The sequence below is a fragment of the Bubalus kerabau genome, chromosome 11, assembly GCF_029407905.1.
Source record: "Bubalus kerabau isolate K-KA32 ecotype Philippines breed swamp buffalo chromosome 11, PCC_UOA_SB_1v2, whole genome shotgun sequence".
NCBI lineage: Eukaryota > Metazoa > Chordata > Mammalia > Artiodactyla > Bovidae > Bubalus > Bubalus kerabau.
The window spans coordinates 97599526-97618500 of record NC_073634.1 but is presented as its reverse complement, the minus strand read 5'-3'; the positions used below and the strand labels follow the sequence as shown (position 1 = coordinate 97618500).

Here is an 18975-nt window from a genome sequence, read left to right as displayed (position 1 = left end):
GATCTATTTGGTTCTTTTATTGAGCCATAAGCACTGTCTTTTGTCCAACTCTACTTGAATATCAAACCTATTTCTGTTGTGGGGCCAGCACCTCCCCAGCCCCCTCAGTCATGACGGCCCATAGTTCACTGTGTGCCCAGACCTCCCTGCAGGTCTCTGACTAAGGGCTCAGTCTTGCCTTTGTTACTTAAGCCTTTTCTTTCTTTCAGGAGAGTCAGTGGAATGAGCTTCTTGAAACTCTGTACAAACTTCCTATCCCTGACCCAGGAGTGTCTGTTCATCTCAGTGTGGTAAGTGGGGGCAGAATATTAGCAATCACTGAGAAACCATTCCATTGTTAACAATAAGAAAGAGCCAAATGAGATTGTCTTTTTGTCATATGTACCTTCCCCACCCCCAAATACTTAGAGATCTCAAGACAGGCCAGGGAGTTGTATTTCTTTCTTTCTCTAGGATTTCATGAGAGAGGGCTCCCAAATGCCCCCATGCTCCTCTCTTCCTGTCTATCATTCCATCACTAGCATCTCCTGATGGCAGGTGTTGGGCTTGGAATGGGACAGCCAACCCTTGCCTCCTCAACCCCTGTCTTGGGGCTCCCTGCCTCATGCTCGCCTCCTCCACCTGGTGACCCCATACAACACTGCTGTGTCTGTGCCTTTGCTGAGGCCCATCCTGCTTCCCCACACCTTCAATACCACCTTTCCCCTGTTTACCGGGGTAACCCATACTCATCCTTCAGAACTCAACTCAAATTTTTATTCCAGCGAAATCCCCTCATACCCCTGAAAGCTTAGGTAAGGTTTTCTTTTTTTGTCCCAAGCATCTTGTACACTTTGCAGTACTTAGTCACAACACTTTGGAACAACCTGTTTTCCTATCTCCCCCACTGGACTGCACACCCTCTCTTGAGGACGAGAATGGAGACTGCCTAGCACAGTTCCTGGCCAGATTGTTTCCTTGAACTCTCTTACATACATGCTATGTGGTCTGGGTAGAAAAGCCTCTGAATTATAAACTGGGAGATTTCAATCCCCAAGTCATAGTTTTGCTGATGACCTGAGTGATCTTAATCAAAACCTTTAACCTCATGGACCTCGATTTCCTCATCTATCAGATAAGGTGTTGGATAAGAAGGGTTTTTTTTTTTTTTTTTTTTTTTTCATATTTTAGTTACTGTAATTCTCTGGGTCAAATGCTAGTCATGACCTTCTTCAGAATTCTCAGATGGACGCTCTTTGGCCAGCTATTGATTATCCAGGGGCTGTTTTCCCCAATGTTGTAGGGTCTGAATGTTTAAAAAGCTTTGTCTTTCAGCTTCACTAGAAGCAGGTACAGTGTTGATAGTCAATGGTAATTATCTCAGTATTTGCCCTCTTAAAGAAAATGAACATGGAAAGGTTTTTTATGATGATCACATTGAAAGCAGTATTACTGCCAATAACTAATAATACATCTACTATATACCAAGTTCCTAATTTATGCCAAGTATATATCTCTAATGTTTAAAACAACTCTAAAAATAGATATTGGCATTCTTATGTCATAGTTAAGACTTAGAGAGGAAAAGATACTTGCCCATCCAAGGTCGTATGGTTAATCAGTGAGATTGGAGCTTTTAAACCCAAGCCTATGTTTTTTTCCACTAGGCCATGAATGTTGAAAGAAAGGAAGGAAAGAAGGAATTGATAGAGGCTTTTGCTCATTGCAGTGGAGCAGAGGAGGGAAAGAAGCCTTTTCCAAGAAATATTGTGTAAGGAAGAATATCTGAAAAAGATGAAGAAATTAGCTTTAAACCTGCCCCACTCCCTGCTGCAGAGCTAAGCAACCTTGCCTTTGTCTCTGTCCCTTTTCCTAAGCAGCTTGATCTCCCTGCTTCAGTCTGTAATGACATCCGACAGGTAGCTGGGGAGTAGCCGGGCTGGGTCACCAGCTGCTGGGGAGGAAGGGCCTTCTCCTTCCCCTGAGTGGCTGCCAGGCCTCAAGGACAAGCCATTGCTGGGGCAGGAAGAACTGTTGGAAGGTGCAGCTGTTTCATGCCAGTGGTTTCTAGGAATGTTTCTGACCTCCTCTGGTCCCAGCATTTCATGGGCGATGGAGCAAGACAGAATCTCAAAGGACAGCCTGGGGACTACTTGGTTTGGGGATTGCATAGGCTCACTATTTACAATCTGTTGCATTTGTAAAGGCAGATATTTTCTTTTTTTCCTGTTCACAAGGAATTCCTCTCTGTGTGTTTCATTTCTGAAAAGTTAGTCTCATCTAGATTATAAAGCCTGAAAAGATGATAAAATGACAGTCTTGGACTTTTTGTCTTCAGTCACAAGAGTGTTTCTGTGTCTGCTGTAGGTGATTGAGAAAAATTGGAATATAAACCTACAGTTGAGAATGGTAATAATAATTTTCTATTAAAATACCATTGATGGAATGCTAGACACTTCAAATATAAAACATTTATTCTTCAAAACAGTTGTTCTGAACAGTTCCCATTTACAGGTTAAAAAAAAATAGCTTCTGAGCTATTAAGTGGAATTGCCTATGATCACATAACTATTAAGTGGCTGACTCTGCAGTTCCAGTCCTTTCTCCCTCACTGTGCTAATCCTTATTCAGTGAATTCATCACCATGTGGACTGCCGTTACTGAACATTTCCTGGGACTGCCTTCTAGCCATTTGGTATAAAATTTGGTATCTTATGGCATCGAATTTAACCTTGTATTTTACTTTTACTATTTTAATCTTTGTTCTTGAGTTGACTTAATTAGTTTCCCATAACGAATATGCTACATGATCTCTACTACAATACTTTTATTATTATTATTTTTAATTGAAGGATAATTTCTTTATTGTGTTGGTTTTTACCAAATATCAACATGAATCAGACATAGGTTTACCTATGTCCCCTCTTTTGTAATCCTTAATATATAATGTTTTGGCACAAAGACACAGATTTTGGAATAATGCACTACAAAGGGTGTTTTCTTAAGTTATCTTTTAATATTTGTTGCTTTTTACTTTTTAGTTTATTTAATTCAAATAGCTTTAGCTATAGTTTGCTCATAAAAAGCAGAGGTATAACGGTGTGTTATCATGGGAGGACAAAGCTCTGCTTATGCAAACCTGGTTTCAGTCCTAGTTCTGTCACCAACTAGCTGTATGACCTTAAGTCACTTACTTCTCTAAGCCTTACTTTACCCATTTGTAATATGGAGATAATTTCTTAAATTTTCCTGTGGAAATTAGAGATACTGTTTATAAAGTATCTGGTGGTACTTTATACTTGGAAGGTAAAGCCTTCCATGTAGCAGATGTTCGTAAATATCTGCCGAATATTAGAAAAATAGCTTATAATGTTATTGTTGGCCTTTTTGTTATTGGAAGCCTTTCATTTTAGGAAGCCTGTGCAACTCATTTTTCCAGAGACTTACTTATTTTGTAGTTATCCAAGAATGGGGGGTGGGAACTTCCTGAAATGTCACTTGGGGGTCTAGGTTTGAACTTAGGCCATGGCTAAGCTGACATTCTCTGTATGTGACCTTTCCTGGCCTTTGCACAATCCCTTCTTTAATTGGCCAGCACCAAGCTCTTTCCATTCCTGCTTGCCATTGTTCTCTGCGTCTTTAGGAGCACAGAGGAGGTGTCATCAGTTCATCCTATTTTCATTTAACTCAGAGACACATGCTTGTTACATGCATGGAGATGTCTCCTTAAAAGTTCTCTGAACAGGTCAGGGTTTCAACTCCACTGATTCAGCTCCCTTCACTGGAATTTGCACTGGAAGTCAGGAGGCTTACTTGGAGAGCACGCGTAGTTGAGAGACATTCTCCACTGTTAGCCGTCTACAGTGTCTCAGTGCCGCAGTCCCTCTGCTGGAGCTATCCTTACCATCCCTTGGGCCTTTGGGACAGATTTGGCCCACAGTTTATAGATGAGTATAATCTCAGATGCTGAAATGAAATTGCAGGTTTGGTTGGTAAAGACCATTCATGAGTAAACCTAGTGATATTTGGTCCCTGGAGTCCACATGCCTCAGTGAACAATAAATTATGAAGTCTGCAGCTTTCATGTGTTCAGTAGCCTGAAAATGTCATATGAGAAATTAGCCTTTAACTTCTTTGAACTGTTCTTTTGTATTTCCTAAAGATGTTCCTCTCTCATGGAAAAGAACTCCATCTACCAAACGGTGATTTAATGTATCTGGCTTTAATCCAATATTATCCAAAGAAAATATTCCTTAGACTATTCTCTATGAGTGAAACGCTTATTTCTTTAGTTGAGTGAGGAATTATCTTCATATCATTTACCTGGTTTCTGAATAATGTGCTTGTTGCATACTTTTTCAGGAATAAATATTTTTTATCTTTCTTTACAGCATTCTTATTTTACTGTGCCTGATACCAGAGAACTTCCCAGCATCCCTGAGAATGTAAGTACTTGGGCAGATGTGAATTAAATTTTTATTCTTCATTTTTTACTAATTTTTAAAGAAAATAAAGGGGTATATTTTCCTACTATAAAAATAATACATTATAAAAGCAAAACCATATAGAGAATATTTGAAAAATAAAGAAGTATAAAGATAAGAAATAATCATTATTCATACTTTGCAAATTACTCACCTATTAACATATTGGTGTCTCATTGTAGTCTTTTTAGAATGTATTATTTACATAGTTAGAATTACCTCTTATATAAGCATTTTGCCATTTCATTCATAATCATTTTTTTTGACTGCATAATATTCAATTTGCTGTGTTGTTTACTTAGCTATTTCTTTGCTGTTGTGAATCGAGTTGGTTTTATTTTTTCTTGTAAATAAAATGCTTTTGTATAAAGAACTTCTCATACGAAGATTTCTTTATTAGGGTCAGTTCAGTTCAGTTGCTCAGTCATGTCCGACTCTTTGCGACCCCACGAACTGCAGCACTCCAGGCCTCCCTGTCCATCACCAACTCCCAGAGTTCACCCAAACTCATGTCCATCGAGTCGGTGATGCATCCAGCCATCTCATCCTCTGTCATCCCCTTCTCCTCCTGCCCCCAATCCCTCCCAGCAACAGAGTCTTTTCCAATGAGTCAACTCTTCGCATGAGGTGGCCAAAGTACTGGAGTTTCAGCTTCAGCATCATTCCTTCCAAAGAGATCCCAGGGCTGATCTCCTTCAGAATGGATTGGTTGGATCTCCTTGCAGTCCAAGGACTCTCAAGAGTCTTCTCCAACACCACAGTTCAAAAGCATCAATTCTTCTGTGCTCAGCTTTCTTCACAGTCCAACTCTCACATCCATACATGACCACTGGAAAAACCATAGCCTTGACTAGACGGACCTTTGTTGGCAAAGTAATGTCTCTGCTTTTTAATATGCTTTCTAGGTTGGTCATAACTTTCCTTCCAAGGAGTCAGCATCTTTTAATTTCATGGCTGCAGTCACCATCTGCAGTGATTGTGGAGCCCAGAAAAATAAAGTCTGACACTGTTTCCACTGTGTCAGACTATTTCCCATGAAGTGATGGGACCAGATGCCATGATCTTAGTTTTCTGAATGTTGAGCTTTAAGCCAACTTTTTCACTCTCCACTTTCACTTTCATCAAGAGGCTTTTTAGTTCCTCTTCACTTTCTGCCATAAGGGTGGTGTCATCTGCATATCTGAGGTTATTCATATTTCTCCCGGCAATCTTGATTCCAGCTTGTGCTTCTTCCAGCCCAGCGTTTCTCATGATGTACTCTGCATAGAAGTTAAATGAGCAGGGTGACAATATACAGCCTTGATGTACTCCTTTTCCTATTTGGAACCAGTCTTTTGTTCCATGTCCAATTCTAACTGTTGCTTCTGACCTGCATACAGATTTCTCAAGAGGCAAGTCAGGTGGTCTGGTATTCCCATCTCTTTCAGAATTTTCCACAGTTTATTGTGATCCACACAGTCAAAGGCTTTGGTATAGTCAATAAAGCAGAAATAGGTGTTTTTCTGGAACTTTCTTGCTTTTTCCATGATCCAGCGGATGTTGGCAATTTGATCTCTGGTTCCTCTGCCTTTTCTAAAACAGCTTGAACATCTGGAAGTTCACGGTTCACGTATTGCTGAAGCCTGGCTTGGAGAATTTTGAGCATTACTTTACTAGCATGTGAGATGAGTGCTATTGTGCTGTAGTTTGAGCATTCTTTGGCATTGCCTTTCTTTGGGATTGGAATGAAAACAGACCTTTTCCAGTCCTGTGGCCTCTGTTGAGTTTTCCAAATATGCTGGCATATTGAGTGCAGCACTTTCACAGCATCATCTTCCAGGATTTGAAATAGCTCAACTGGCATTCCATCACCTCCACTAGCTTTGTTCACAGTGATGCTTTCTAAGGCCCACTTGACTTCACATTCCAGGATGTCTGGCTCTAGGTGAGTGATCACACCATCGTGATTATCTGGGTCGTGAAGATCTTTTTTTTTTTATTAGGGTAGATATACTCAAGTAGAATTGTGCTCCTACTACATTTTTTAATTCACTTTTAAGAAAGTAAAGGATTTGTGGATAAAAGTGTAAGGACCCCCACCCCTGTCTCTTAAAAACGTAGCAATGAACTTGAGTCTGAGACAGCAGAGGGTAATATTTGCCCCCTGAACAAGCTGAATCACATAGCTAGTCTAGTCTTAAGGCATATTTCAAAATATTTTACTTGAACTGTACATAGTACTGTGTAGAGTTAAATACAGAATCACTACCACTAAGGCACTTGATTACTTTTTTAACTTGGGGCAAAATATACATAACATAAAATTCACTGTTTTACCCTCTTTTAAATGTATAATTTCATTGGTGAACACGTTTACATTATTGCGCAAGTGTCACCAACACCCATCTCCAGAATTTTTCATCTTTCCCAGCTGAAACCAACTCTTTAAACAACTCATTTCCTTTTTCCTCCCATCACCTGGCAACCACTATTCTGACTATATGAATTTGACTACTCTAGGCACTTCATTTAAGGAGAATCATATAATATTTGTCCTTTTGTGTTTGGTTTATTTCACTTAGCATAATGCATTTGTGGCTCATCCATGCTGTAGCATGTCAGAATTTCCTTCTTTTTTAAGGCTGAATAATATTTCAAGAAGTGGTAGAATTGGAATTTAAACATTAATCTTTTTGATACTAGAAAATGAATTCTCATATACTTTGCTACCCTGTGAGCCCATAATTTAACCTTTTATCTCCCTCAAAATTCCATTGAAATGACAAAAGAACTATAAAATTAAGGAGAAAAATGTCCACTTAATGGCAGAAGGAGCCACCATGAACTAGAAAATTTGAGGAATTTCTGCAATTTAAAGGAGATGATTATTGAGCAGTCAATAAGGTATAGACAGTGAAGAAACACCCCTAAAACTGGAAAAGTCCTATAGAAAGAGCAGAAACCAGGGATGTGACCTGGAACATTTATGAAAATTGATTATGTGCTAGATTGCACTGAAGAATTCAAAATAGGAAAACTCAGATTTTCACAGGCCACTGTCTTTTATTACAATGAAATAAAACTAGAAATTAAATATTCATCTACTTGATGGAATAGTTGGGTCACAGAGGGGAAGACATTGAAATTGGCTATTATTTAGATATTAATGATCATATCAAAATCTTTCCTTTTGGACCAGTCGGTTTTCTCTTGCCAATAGTGTAAGCTTTATTACAGGTGTTCTGGAAGCTGAGTGGGGTGGTAGCTTATAGGATATGAACATTTAGCATGTATACTTTAAGCACCTCTCCTGTTTTTATTTAATTATTTATCCCCTGTGCTCAGCTGTACCTAGTGTCCCCAAGTCTTTCTGGTTACCAGAAAGTAAACATTTATTTCTCAGGAAGGGTGCCAAAAGGCTAGTTGACTAGCTGAGTGAGCTGGGAGAGGAGAATCTTGGAATTGAATACTCTTATTTTTATTGGCACCCTTCCCTTAGCCTTTAGAGGTGCTGGATGTCTCCAATTCCTGAACTTTTCTAGAGTTCTGTGATATGAGTTGGGCTGGATACTTGCTGCCCTCTGCCCTGGTCCCAGACTTTTCTGGGCTGCCAACTCAGTCTTCTCTAGTTTCTCAACCTTGATTGATACTCTTGATACCCTGGACCAGATCATTCTTTGTTGTTTAGGGTTGTCTTGTATGCTGCAGGGTGTTCAACAGTATCCCTGAGCTCTATCCATTGTAAGATGGTACCACCATCCCCAGCTGTGACGACTGTGAGTGTCTCCAGACATCGCTAAAAGTTCACTGGGGCTGAATGACCCAGGTTAAAAACCATTTCTTTAATAACATCTGGCTTCCAAAAATTTTGACATCTCTCTTCCATTACTCTCTTTTCTCCTGTTCTTTGAGGTTTATGCCTTTCAAAATTATATCATTGTGACTTTTCCTGGCTGAGAGCTGATAGTTGCATGGTATCAGGAGAGAGAAAAGCAAATACATGTGTTAAATCCATGGAAATGCCTGCATGTTTTAACTATGCTTCACCTGTTAATAGACATTTAGATTGTTTCTAATGTTCTGCTATTATAAATAATGTTATAATAGCAATCATTGCCTAAGTTAAATTCATCTTTTAATTTTTTAATTTTAAGGACTGTGAATTCCTTAAGAACTGTAAGGTACCTGAAAATCCTGGTAATTTCTCAGTTTTCAAAACCACAATTGCTGAGATTAGAAATAGTGTAGGAAAAAAAACTTCATCTTCTTCTTAGCCCCACCTCCAATTCCTTTCCGCAGTGTATGCCACCTCCCCTGCCCCCACCATTAAAAAAAAAAAATTTGCATTCCCTCTGCTGATTTTGCCACTAATGAACCAATTCCCTGCATATGACCCATTGTCCTCTAAATCCTCCTTTGCAAACCAGTAAAAGGCTGGCCTTGTTTGTTTCTAAGCAGGAATAATAAAAACAATCTGCCAGCCTCCTAACATACATGGTTCCATTTAAATCCTTACAGCTACTCTGTGAGAGGTAGATGTGAGCCTCATTTTACATGTGGGGACCCAGGGCTCACAGGCCTGAGGTTAGAGCCCAAGGTCTGCTTCCAAATGGGGTGTAGTGACCCGGGTTTGTAAGGAACCAAAACATTTTGTTTCCATTATACCCCCCTGCCTCCGTATAGTTGACTTTTGATATTTATGAGGAAAAAGGAAAAGAAATGGTTTTTCCTATTTCAAGTATGAAATGAAGAAGGAAAGCTTTTCCTCTAAGGAGAATCTGAACTTATGTAGGACCAATTTGTGTGATTTTTGACATAGACTCACTATTGAGCTCTAGCTATGTTGAAATTTGCATTTTACTCTCTTGGTGATTTTTCAAGGATTAATTTAAAATGACTAAATTGCTGCATTGCAAATTGAAACAAGCAATAACGAAGGAGTTGTTAATATGATGTAGTCTGCTGGTGGAAAGAACATGAGTTTTGGAGACAGCCAAACACTGGGCTCTGCCACTCTGGGGACTTTGAGATGCTTATATTCTCTAGGCTCCTCATCTAATAAAGCAAAATGGGAGGAACAAATGAAGTATTACATGTAAAGTTCCAAGTTCAATGCCTGGTGCAACAGAGATACTGCTTTTGATGATCCTTTCTTTCCCTTCATCCTTTGGCTCTCCTTTAATTCTAGCCTTAACCTCTCTTGAGTCGCTGTGGAGGGTTAGGTGCATTACTTCTTGGAGCTTGTCTTGTCTTGGTTTTTGCTGACATTCCTGGCTGTGAAGATCAACACTTCTCATGGAGTGTATGTTTGGCTACGAAAGCCTCTTAGCAGCCACCGTTGACTGGAAATGGTGCAAGGAATGGAGTCCAGGACACTCGTGCCTGTCATGTGGAAGGTGTTGTGTATACTATATGATTATCTCCTCTTAGGAACATACTGAACTAAGAGAACAAGAAAAGGGTAAAAGGATGGGGGTATGAAACTTGATTCTGTCACCAGATAATCCTATTCTTTGGACGATTTCAGGGAAGGATTAACATGAGAGACAAAGGAGGTAGTACTGGTTGAACACCCACCATGGATCAGATCAGGTACTATTAATATTTGTTATATCATGACATCTTCACAGCCACCTTACAATGTGGTTGTTATCCCTATTCTGCAGAGGAAACGAAGCCCAGAGATGTAAAGTAACTTGTCCCTAACCACCCAGCCAGTCACATTTGGGTCAGTCTGATTCTAGCACCGAGATGCTGCTGGGTCCTGGCCCTCCACTCCATGGCTCCCAGTACCTTCCTAAGAAATCATTCATCCTAAGTGTAAATTATATAATTAATCGTGTGACTATGTGTTTAGTTTCTGCTTCCATATGGACAGGGGTCAGTATTTTTTCAGCAGTGAATCTCCATTATTAACACTGTACCTAGAACAGAGTAGATATTCAGTGTACATTTATGAAATGATTGAATGAATGAGCAATGCAGTCACTCTCAGGAGAAGGAAAAATAACAGTTCCTTTCACTTGGCTTTTGGGCCAGTGAGTCTGCAAGATGTTAATGAAAAGCAAATGTAGAAAATTAATTCTTTCCATTTTCAGATCCCTGTTGAAGTTAATTCTCATTATTTCTTCAGTTTCTGTGTAAAAATATTTTCTTGCTTTTCACTGAAAAACTATCACTATGTAATTGCTCTTCAGGGTTTTTTCTGTCTATCAAGCTAACACATGTAGGAGTGAATTTTATACAGGCAGTAATTAAATGAGCATAAATTTTTATAAATTTTAAACAGTTGACCTGCATTTTTTAAAAAGTCACAGATCACAAACAAATACGTATTAATAATTACTTTTTAAACTGGCTGTATAAGGGATTTTTTTTAGTGGCCAGGTTTTGAAGTTTACTTTTGATTAATGGATAATCATATAGACCTTCTTTTAGAATATTAAACAAACCTGTCTTAATTATCTGGCCTGTGTCATTCCAAGTGGTTAATGATGCGAGGAAAGCATTTAGAATGGACAGTTACATATAACATTGGCCAGACTCCGCTTTGTCAAAAGATGCACCATGATATAGAAAAGATTTATGAACTCGTTGTGACTTTCAAAAATAAACAAAGTTGAGGTGGTAGTAGAAGACCTATTATCAAGTCCTGAGATTATAGAGAATTCCATTGTTGCTATTAAGAGTTGTCAGGTAATTGTTTATTCTAATGGTTTTTCCATTCACACAGAGGGATAAAGTTGACCTCTGGGTAAACTCTGCTTTCTTTCCTATAATATACTTCTCTGACTTGATTGCTTATGTGAGTGAGTGGGATTCTTTCTCAAACTGATTATTTTAGAATCCAAATTTATAATTCCTTTTTAAGAATCCTACACAACTAAAGTAACCTAAATTCTTTTTTAAAAATTGAGGATTTTAAAGATTTACATTATGGTAAAATAATCTGAGCAGGAGCTGTTTCAGGAAATAAGTTCCATGGGCAAAACCAGCTTCTTGTACTGTCTCTTCCAGACATAGTACAGTAAGTCTTTATCATCTATACTGTGTATGAAGCTGAGAGTGACAAAGACTAATAAAATGACAGACCGTGGGGCGGACTAGCATCTGTTTCAAAGGCTCCAAGGAGTACCCAGCTTAGAGTCTGTTCTTTGGTTTGGGGATTATCTCATTTCCCTAAGGTACTGAACCTAAGACGCTTTTTCTCTAAGCTCCACTGTATCCCCTTCCATCCTGAGGCTCATTGCACCCACCCCCCATTCCCCACCCCTGATCACCACACCCATCCCCACCTGCTTCCTCACCCGGGGCGTGGATCACAGTGAGCCTAAAGTCCCCAGCCACCTGGATTGGCACGGCAACCAGCAGGGACAGCTAGCAGGCAGCAGCCATTATGGGGCTTCTCCTGGGGGAAATGGTGTTCTGCCAGGTGTCTTCCTCTCTTCTTTGTCTGGATTTAGAGCCACAGAGAGAGAGCTGTAAGGGTTCTTCGCCGCTGTTGCTTTGTGGAGAGGAAAAGCCTGGAGAGTCTAAGGAACTTGTACAGCACATGCCTCTTTTGAAGCCTAACTTCCAGGCTGCTCTGTCTCTGTTAACCAGAGACCTTCCTCAGAACTGAGCCCCATTCAGCCTGGGAAGTGGTCAATTTCGTGTCCCTGCTTCTTAACCCTATATAATGGGCCCATATAATAAACGCTAGACATAAAGGAGGATGCTCAGAGGCGCATAACTATATGCAACTGAAATAATGCTTAAACTCCATGAATATAAAAGGACTGTTCTTCCTGAAGCCTAAAAAACATACTGGCACTGAGAAAACTCAGCCCTTTTGAGCATAGACACTGGGAAGCAGTCCCTCTAAGCAAGGTTTTCCTTTTCTAGAAGATGAGTCACATGGAAGAGTAATTATCAGGGAATAAAGGAGGTGGTTATTCCCTGATAATTGATAATTGGCTTAGCCATGATGACATTATAACCCAGGACACTGGGCCCAAGACTAGGGGTACACTTTGTTTGACAGCATTGGTGGTTCTTTAGAAGGACAATTGATTCTTCATCAAAAGACTGGACTTTCCCTTAAAAAAAAAAAACTTGTCAGGCAAGTGGACAGATGTGGAGCACAGGAATCTGGAATTCAGGGGCTTGTCCCAGATCCTTCCAACCCCCTCTCAAGTCTAACCATTATCAAGTCCTGGATTCCAGTTTACAGAGATCTGTGACATCCATATGTAAAGTTTTTATTTGAATAACTTGTTTTATTCATTCTCTCCCTGAATATAGCAGTAGCACCTGTTAGCTGCTTGCCCCCTCCTGTACATCCTCCACAGGACCTCTAGGGAGATTCTTATGTAGCACAGATATGCTTATGTCCTAATCCTTCCGCAGCTCCCTGTTAGCTGTGAGGAAAGTCTAGGCTCCCATAGGCTCTGAACCCAGCTTCTCTACCCCAGCACATTCCCTGCCCTGCACCCTGCCCTTCACTCCACTGACCTGCGTAGAGCCGCTCTCTCCCTCTTGCCTCTGGCTAGAACATGCTTCTCCCCCGTGCCCTGAGTGAACCCCCTGTTGGAGGCTTAGAGCAAGTGTCTTCTCCTATGTCAAGTCTTCCCCAGCCTTCACCCCATATCCATCTGGCAGAGCTGAATCTTCCCTTCTCAGCCAGCTGTGGAGCATGTTTAGCCAGCATCAGAGTTCTAAACCTGGCATGCTGCAGTCCATGGGGTTGCAAAGAGTCGGACATGACTGAGTGACTGAACTGACAATTCTTGGCATACCAGGTTTCTGGGTCCAGTGCCACTTGTGGAAAGTGGGGATCATATTTAGTTAATCTCTGTGGGCACAGCTCCCAGGGTTTACTAAGCACTTAGTAGGAGTCAGCAGTATTGGTTGACTAGCTGATTATAGGAGACAGAAATGGAAGACTGAAGACTTAATTCCACTGAAGCCAAGTGCTGGGAGAAAGTGGCATACCTGTGTATTTTATAAATACAAGCTCACAATATGTTCTGGCTGCAGTCCTGACACAGGACTACTTGCCACGGAAGCCTTCTTTTCTTATTGCACACTCCCTATACTGTGTTCTTACCTATCCGAGAAATATGATTGGTCTAGCTGTGACATGTGCACCTGCCTCTGTGTACAGTTCTCCTTACCCCCTGCCTTAGTTACTTGATGAACAAACTGCCTATTTCTTTACATTTTAAATAATGTAGCTTCAGATGGCTTTTAAAGCTACCTTGCCTGGTTTTGTGAGTCTCCAATGTCAATTCTTTTCCTGTGGGCCCTTCATCATTACTAAGTAATTGATCACTTCATCCAATTCAGACCCAGGTTTTCTGAAGTCAAGTGTTGCATTCTTCCTAACACACCATCCAAGCCCTCGTGTTTCTCTTACACCTCCCTGCTCACACCTGAGCTAATGAGCCGTAGTCTTCAGTCAGTGGCTTTCTCCACTCATTGATTCCCTCTTTCATCAAACTGCTAGATGATGGAATACGTCATTTCACCCAAAGGGATGTCAGTCTGGTGGCAAAAACATACTTGTAACTGAGTGATTATATGATAGGGACAAATTGTCATGGAAGCACAAAGGGCAGCTTGAAAAATGAGGAGTTGAGGAAACCTTTCAGGAGGAGGTGACATTTGAGCTGGGTCTTGAAAAGTAAATGGGTGTCCTTAAGGAAGGGAAAAGCATTCTAGGTGGAGGAAGCAATGGAAGTAAAGGCCTAGGGGTGTGAAAAGCATGACAGGTTTGAGAAATTGAGGGTTGCTGTAGCTTAAGCCACCAGATGCTTAAAGGCAGGGGGAAGGAGGCCCCTCTCTCTGAGGGGTTTTCTTCTGAGATGAGGCTTGATGGGAACTGCAAGGGCTCCCTCCAGGCGTTCCCAAGGTCTGCTCTGCCCCACAGGTGCTCCCAGGGCTGAGCGAGGTTCCCAGGGCTGTGGCCAATCCCACCCACTCCCCACTGCTGAGGCGGGTGGTGTCCCAGAAGGAGAGAGGCAGGGAGGAAGCAGATAAGAAAGACAGCTTCTGTTTAGACACAAATATCTTGGTAATCAGCACAGATGGGATGAGAAATACCAAAAAAAGTACATGACAGTTTAGAGAGAATTTGGTTAAATGTTACATATTTTTAACATACCTGTGTAGAGTTTTTGGAACAAGCACCTGAATCCTTCAGAACCTGATTGGGTTGGGGGTTATGCCTCAACCAAGTGGTGTTTTTATTTCAGAAATGTTCCCTTCCCATCCACAGAAGTATCCTTGTGATTTTTTTTTTTCTCCCACCAAAATAAGGCACAGGATTTGTCTCTGACGCTGTGTCTCCCTATTTGGACGGCAAGCTGTGTAACATATTTCTACCCAGCGTGAAGCTTCTTGGCAGACTCTTGAGGCCACGTTTTGGTGGCTTCAGAGTTATCTTTGGATCTGTCAAAAGTGCTAATGGGCTTTCTGGCCTTCTTTAAGCTCCTCATTTCTATTTTCTTTTTACTTCCATCCTCTCCTAAAAGAAAAATGCATGTAATTCATCAGCAGTTAAGCTTTTGACTGAAATGCTCAGCTGAGGGCCTTGTATTTTGTTTGCGAGAATAGCTCTGCCGTGTCACTCTTCAGAACAAACCCTACCCTGGCTTCATTAGCTCAGCACTCCTCAGTCCACTGGGCAAGAGATACACTTGTTGACCAATTCCGACTGGCTTTCTTGCTTGCTTATTTTGTTTTTCAAGTTTGTTAAGAGGCAAATTGCTGTGGTGGTTAGAGCCAGAGTTTGGGGTTCAGGAAACTTGGTTTGGAAGCTTGGCCCTTTCTAGCTGGGTGACCTTTGGAAGACTATTTAACCTTCCTGAGCCTCAGTTTTCCCATCTATAAAATGGAGATGATAATGCCTTTCTCAGGGTTGTTGAGAAGATTAGAGAGAAAATAGGTAAAGTACCTGTTGTCTGGCACATAAGGATTACTCAGTAAATAGAATAACAGTTTTTAACAAAAACACTTTTTCTTTGGCCATACTTTGATCCTGCATTGTTCTGTCCAAATATAGATTTTTATCCACTATTTTTAGCGGTGTATAAAGAAAAAAAAAAAACAATGGAATTTGAGGAAATTCAGGGAGATAGTGATGGACAAAGAAGCCTGGTGTGCTGTAGTTTATGGGGTCACAAAGGGTCAGACACAACTTAGTGACTGAACAACAGCAACAGTAAAGAAAAAAAGCGCAGATTTAGAGACAAACCTACCCAGGACTGAACAATGCCTTATCCACTTACTGTATGACGTTGGTCAAGTTACTCCTCTGTACCTCTGTCTTCTTATCTGTATATAGAGATGATAATAAAACTTCCCAGGTGGCTCAGTGGTAATGAATCTGCCTCCCAGTGCAGGGGCCGCACAAGATGTGGGTTTGATCCCTGGATCAGAAAGATCTCCTGGAAGAGGAAATGGCAACCCACTCCAGTATTCTTGCCTGGGAAATCCCATGGACAGAGGGGCCTGGCAGGCTAGAGCCCATAGGGTCGCAAAGAGTCAGACATGTCTGGATACACACACACAGAAGAGATATTTGTCCAAGGAGTGGCTTCAAGATGAGTGAAATAATATATGTAAAGCATTGTATGTTGTGGATGTTTAAAAGTATTTAAGAGGGACAGTGTAATATAAGAGAAAGTATATGGGCTATGGTGTTGCATTGGGGTCCAGTAGTAACTCGACCAGTTACTACTCTCTCCCAGACTTAATTTATCTATATGTTGGAAAGAATAATACCTCATTGGATTTTTGTGAAGATTGCTTAAAATTACACCGCCAACAGTACCTGGTCCAGTGCCTGGTATTTGGTAGGTAGTCAGTATGGGGACCTGTTAATTCACACATGCTTTACTTACAAAGGTCAATAGTTAAACTGGTACTCAAATCAAACAATCATAAATCATAAGATAAGTGCCCATTCTTATTCCCAACCCATAATATTGTTGAAAAGCACTTTATGCTATTTTGCATATAAAATCCACCTGGTTTACTTGAATTTATGGGTTATGGATCTTTCATCATTATAAACTGCAACCCCTGGCAATAGTGTTCCTTCCCTCTCCAACCCCCTTCATTTTCAGAGGATTATATTGTATGGCATTGAAAACCCGTAACACTAAAGAAATTAGCATATTCATGTGTATTATTAAAGTCAGGTGGGTATAGAAAGGGTTGCAGAAATGAAACACATTACTTTTTTTTCTGAAATCTGCAGAGTACCAATCTATAGTACTAATTAAAGGAATGAAGCCCAGGCTACAGACAAAAGCTAGTTTAAAACACTGCGTTGTCACAACTTGCTGCTGCTTGTCTTCAATGGTTTTTCCCGTCTTTTGAGTGAAATACCTGGAAATTGTAGATCTTGAAAATTGCTTTACTTCCAGCTGAGCCGTTTTAGAGAATGTAAACTGTGGAGATGGGGGACCCCAGCAGTGATGACTGGAGAGGAGCATGCCCGGCCTTTGCGGGGGGAGCCTGTTGGACAAAAAGAGGCTCTATGCCAGAAGCGTTTTGGTCCCTGGGTACTTTCTTTTGCTTACACATATGGCATGGTGCATTGGGAAAGTTCTAGGACCTGGCATTAGAGCTGTGAAGTGAAGTGAAGTCACTCAGTTGTGTCCGACTCTTTGCGACCCCATGGGCTGTAGCCTACCATGCTCCTCTGTCCATGGGATTTTCCAGGCCATAGTCCTAGAGTGGATTGCCGTTTCCTTCCTGTCTTTACCAGTCATTAGGTTTTTTGATCTCGGTACCTCTCTCTTGCCTTGATTTCCTCATTTGTGAGATTGCAGACTTCTTGTCCTGCTCACCTTTCAGAACTGAAAGTGTTGCATGTGACCTCATGTGGTAAACTGTAATCACCATTCAGAGGTGTGGTTGCTCAGACTACTTCATCTCTAAATTCTGTTCCAACTTCACATTTCATGATTTACATGTGACTGAGATCTGGTCTTCCAGGGAGAAAGACTAGGACAGGGGAAGAGGGAAGTATACTTTCTGATTATTAGATTCTGTTAGATACTGTTTCTAATAAGAACAAAGAAAATAAGCCACAAACCTCCCCTTCTTCTTTCTCCTAGAGAAATCTGACAGAATATTTTGTGGCTGTGGATGTAAACAACATGTTACATCTGTATGCCAGTATGCTCTACGAACGCCGGATACTCATCATTTGCAGCAAACTCAGCACTGTGAGTAGACAGTCTTGAAATGGGCTGTTTCATTTTATTTTAATTGAAAGATGTATCAGAAAGATAAAACAAAACTTTAGAAATCATCCACAATCCTCTCAGATAATAACATGTCATTTTTATTAATTATTCATGTCCCTTTACAGTGTCAATGCACATTTTATTTATTCTTGTAGCTTAACAATCAGGTGTAGTTTCCTGTTTGATTGTGTGTGATGAACACTTTAAATATTTCCATATAAGCTTTCATTATTGTCATTTTTTAGATGTCTCTGTCATATTCCATTATACTGATGTGTCATCATTTGCTAAATCTTTCTTCTCTTGAGGGCCATTTAGGTTGTTCATAGTTTAATCCTTTAGTAGGTAACACTGCAGTGAACATCTTTTGGCTTCATTTGACTAATACAATTCATATTCTAAAAATTGGGACCACCAAGTCAAAGGACAGATAGATGCTGTGCCTTATGGATGCCAAATTGCTTCCCAAACAGGCTTTTTTATTGTGGAGGCTGCCAGTTGTGGATGAGTGTACCATTTGCACTGCATCCTTGCCAGAGTTGTATGTGTGCTTGTGGACATGTGCTTTAATTTTCCTAACAAAATAGCATAAAATGGCATTGCAGCTTTGATTTATTTTTAATTTTTTTAGTTAGAAGTAACTGAATATTTTTCATGCATTTTTTTTCCTATTTGCATTTTGTTAATATCTTTTTCCATTTATCTTATAGGGTTCTTGGGTTAAAAATTGGGATGAACTCTTTTTTTATTGTAATAACTTTCACTATATAATACAAATTTTTTCGTATTCTTTTTATGTTAGTTTTTAATTTGCTAAGTATAAGAGTTTGTATTTTTCCCAGTACCTGTTATGAAAATTCTCCAACATAGAAAAATTGAAATCAGTTTGCAGTGAACACCTGCATAATTCCATCTAGATTCTGCCATTTAACAGATTACTATGCTTCCTTTGGCACATATTTATCCATTCCTCATACCATTCTTCAAGCCATCTTATTTTTTGATGTATTTCAAAGTAAATCACAAACATCACTATGCTTCCCCCAAATGCATATGTTTGTTAACTAAAATTTATTGTGTTTACAGTATTTTTTTTTTGAGGTAAAACTTATATAAAGAAATGGACTGTTAGAAAGGGTAAAAAGACCTTGTTGTAGAAATTTCCCTATTGAAGGACCTATGGATAGAATCATAGGCCTCTGATTTACTTATGTGTTTACCTATGAATTCAAGGCACCTAATAAGTGCAAACTAGTGAGACCATTAGAATTTTCCTTATGGCTTCCATTGTA

General features: G+C 40.1%; 1 protein-coding gene across 3 annotated transcripts in view; it reads left to right on the top strand.

Moving 5' to 3' along the window:
* DENND1A (DENN domain containing 1A) overlaps positions 1-18975 on the top strand; it is a 520884-nt gene that overhangs the window by 257998 nt on the left and 243911 nt on the right. For all 3 annotated transcript variants that reach the window (XM_055541097.1, XM_055541098.1, XM_055541100.1), the window contains exons 7-9: positions 210-290; positions 4371-4424; positions 17552-17662. In XM_055541097.1, the coding sequence (XP_055397072.1) occupies positions 210-290; positions 4371-4424; positions 17552-17662 (246 nt within the window). The remainder of the gene's footprint in view (positions 1-209; positions 291-4370; positions 4425-17551; positions 17663-18975) is intronic.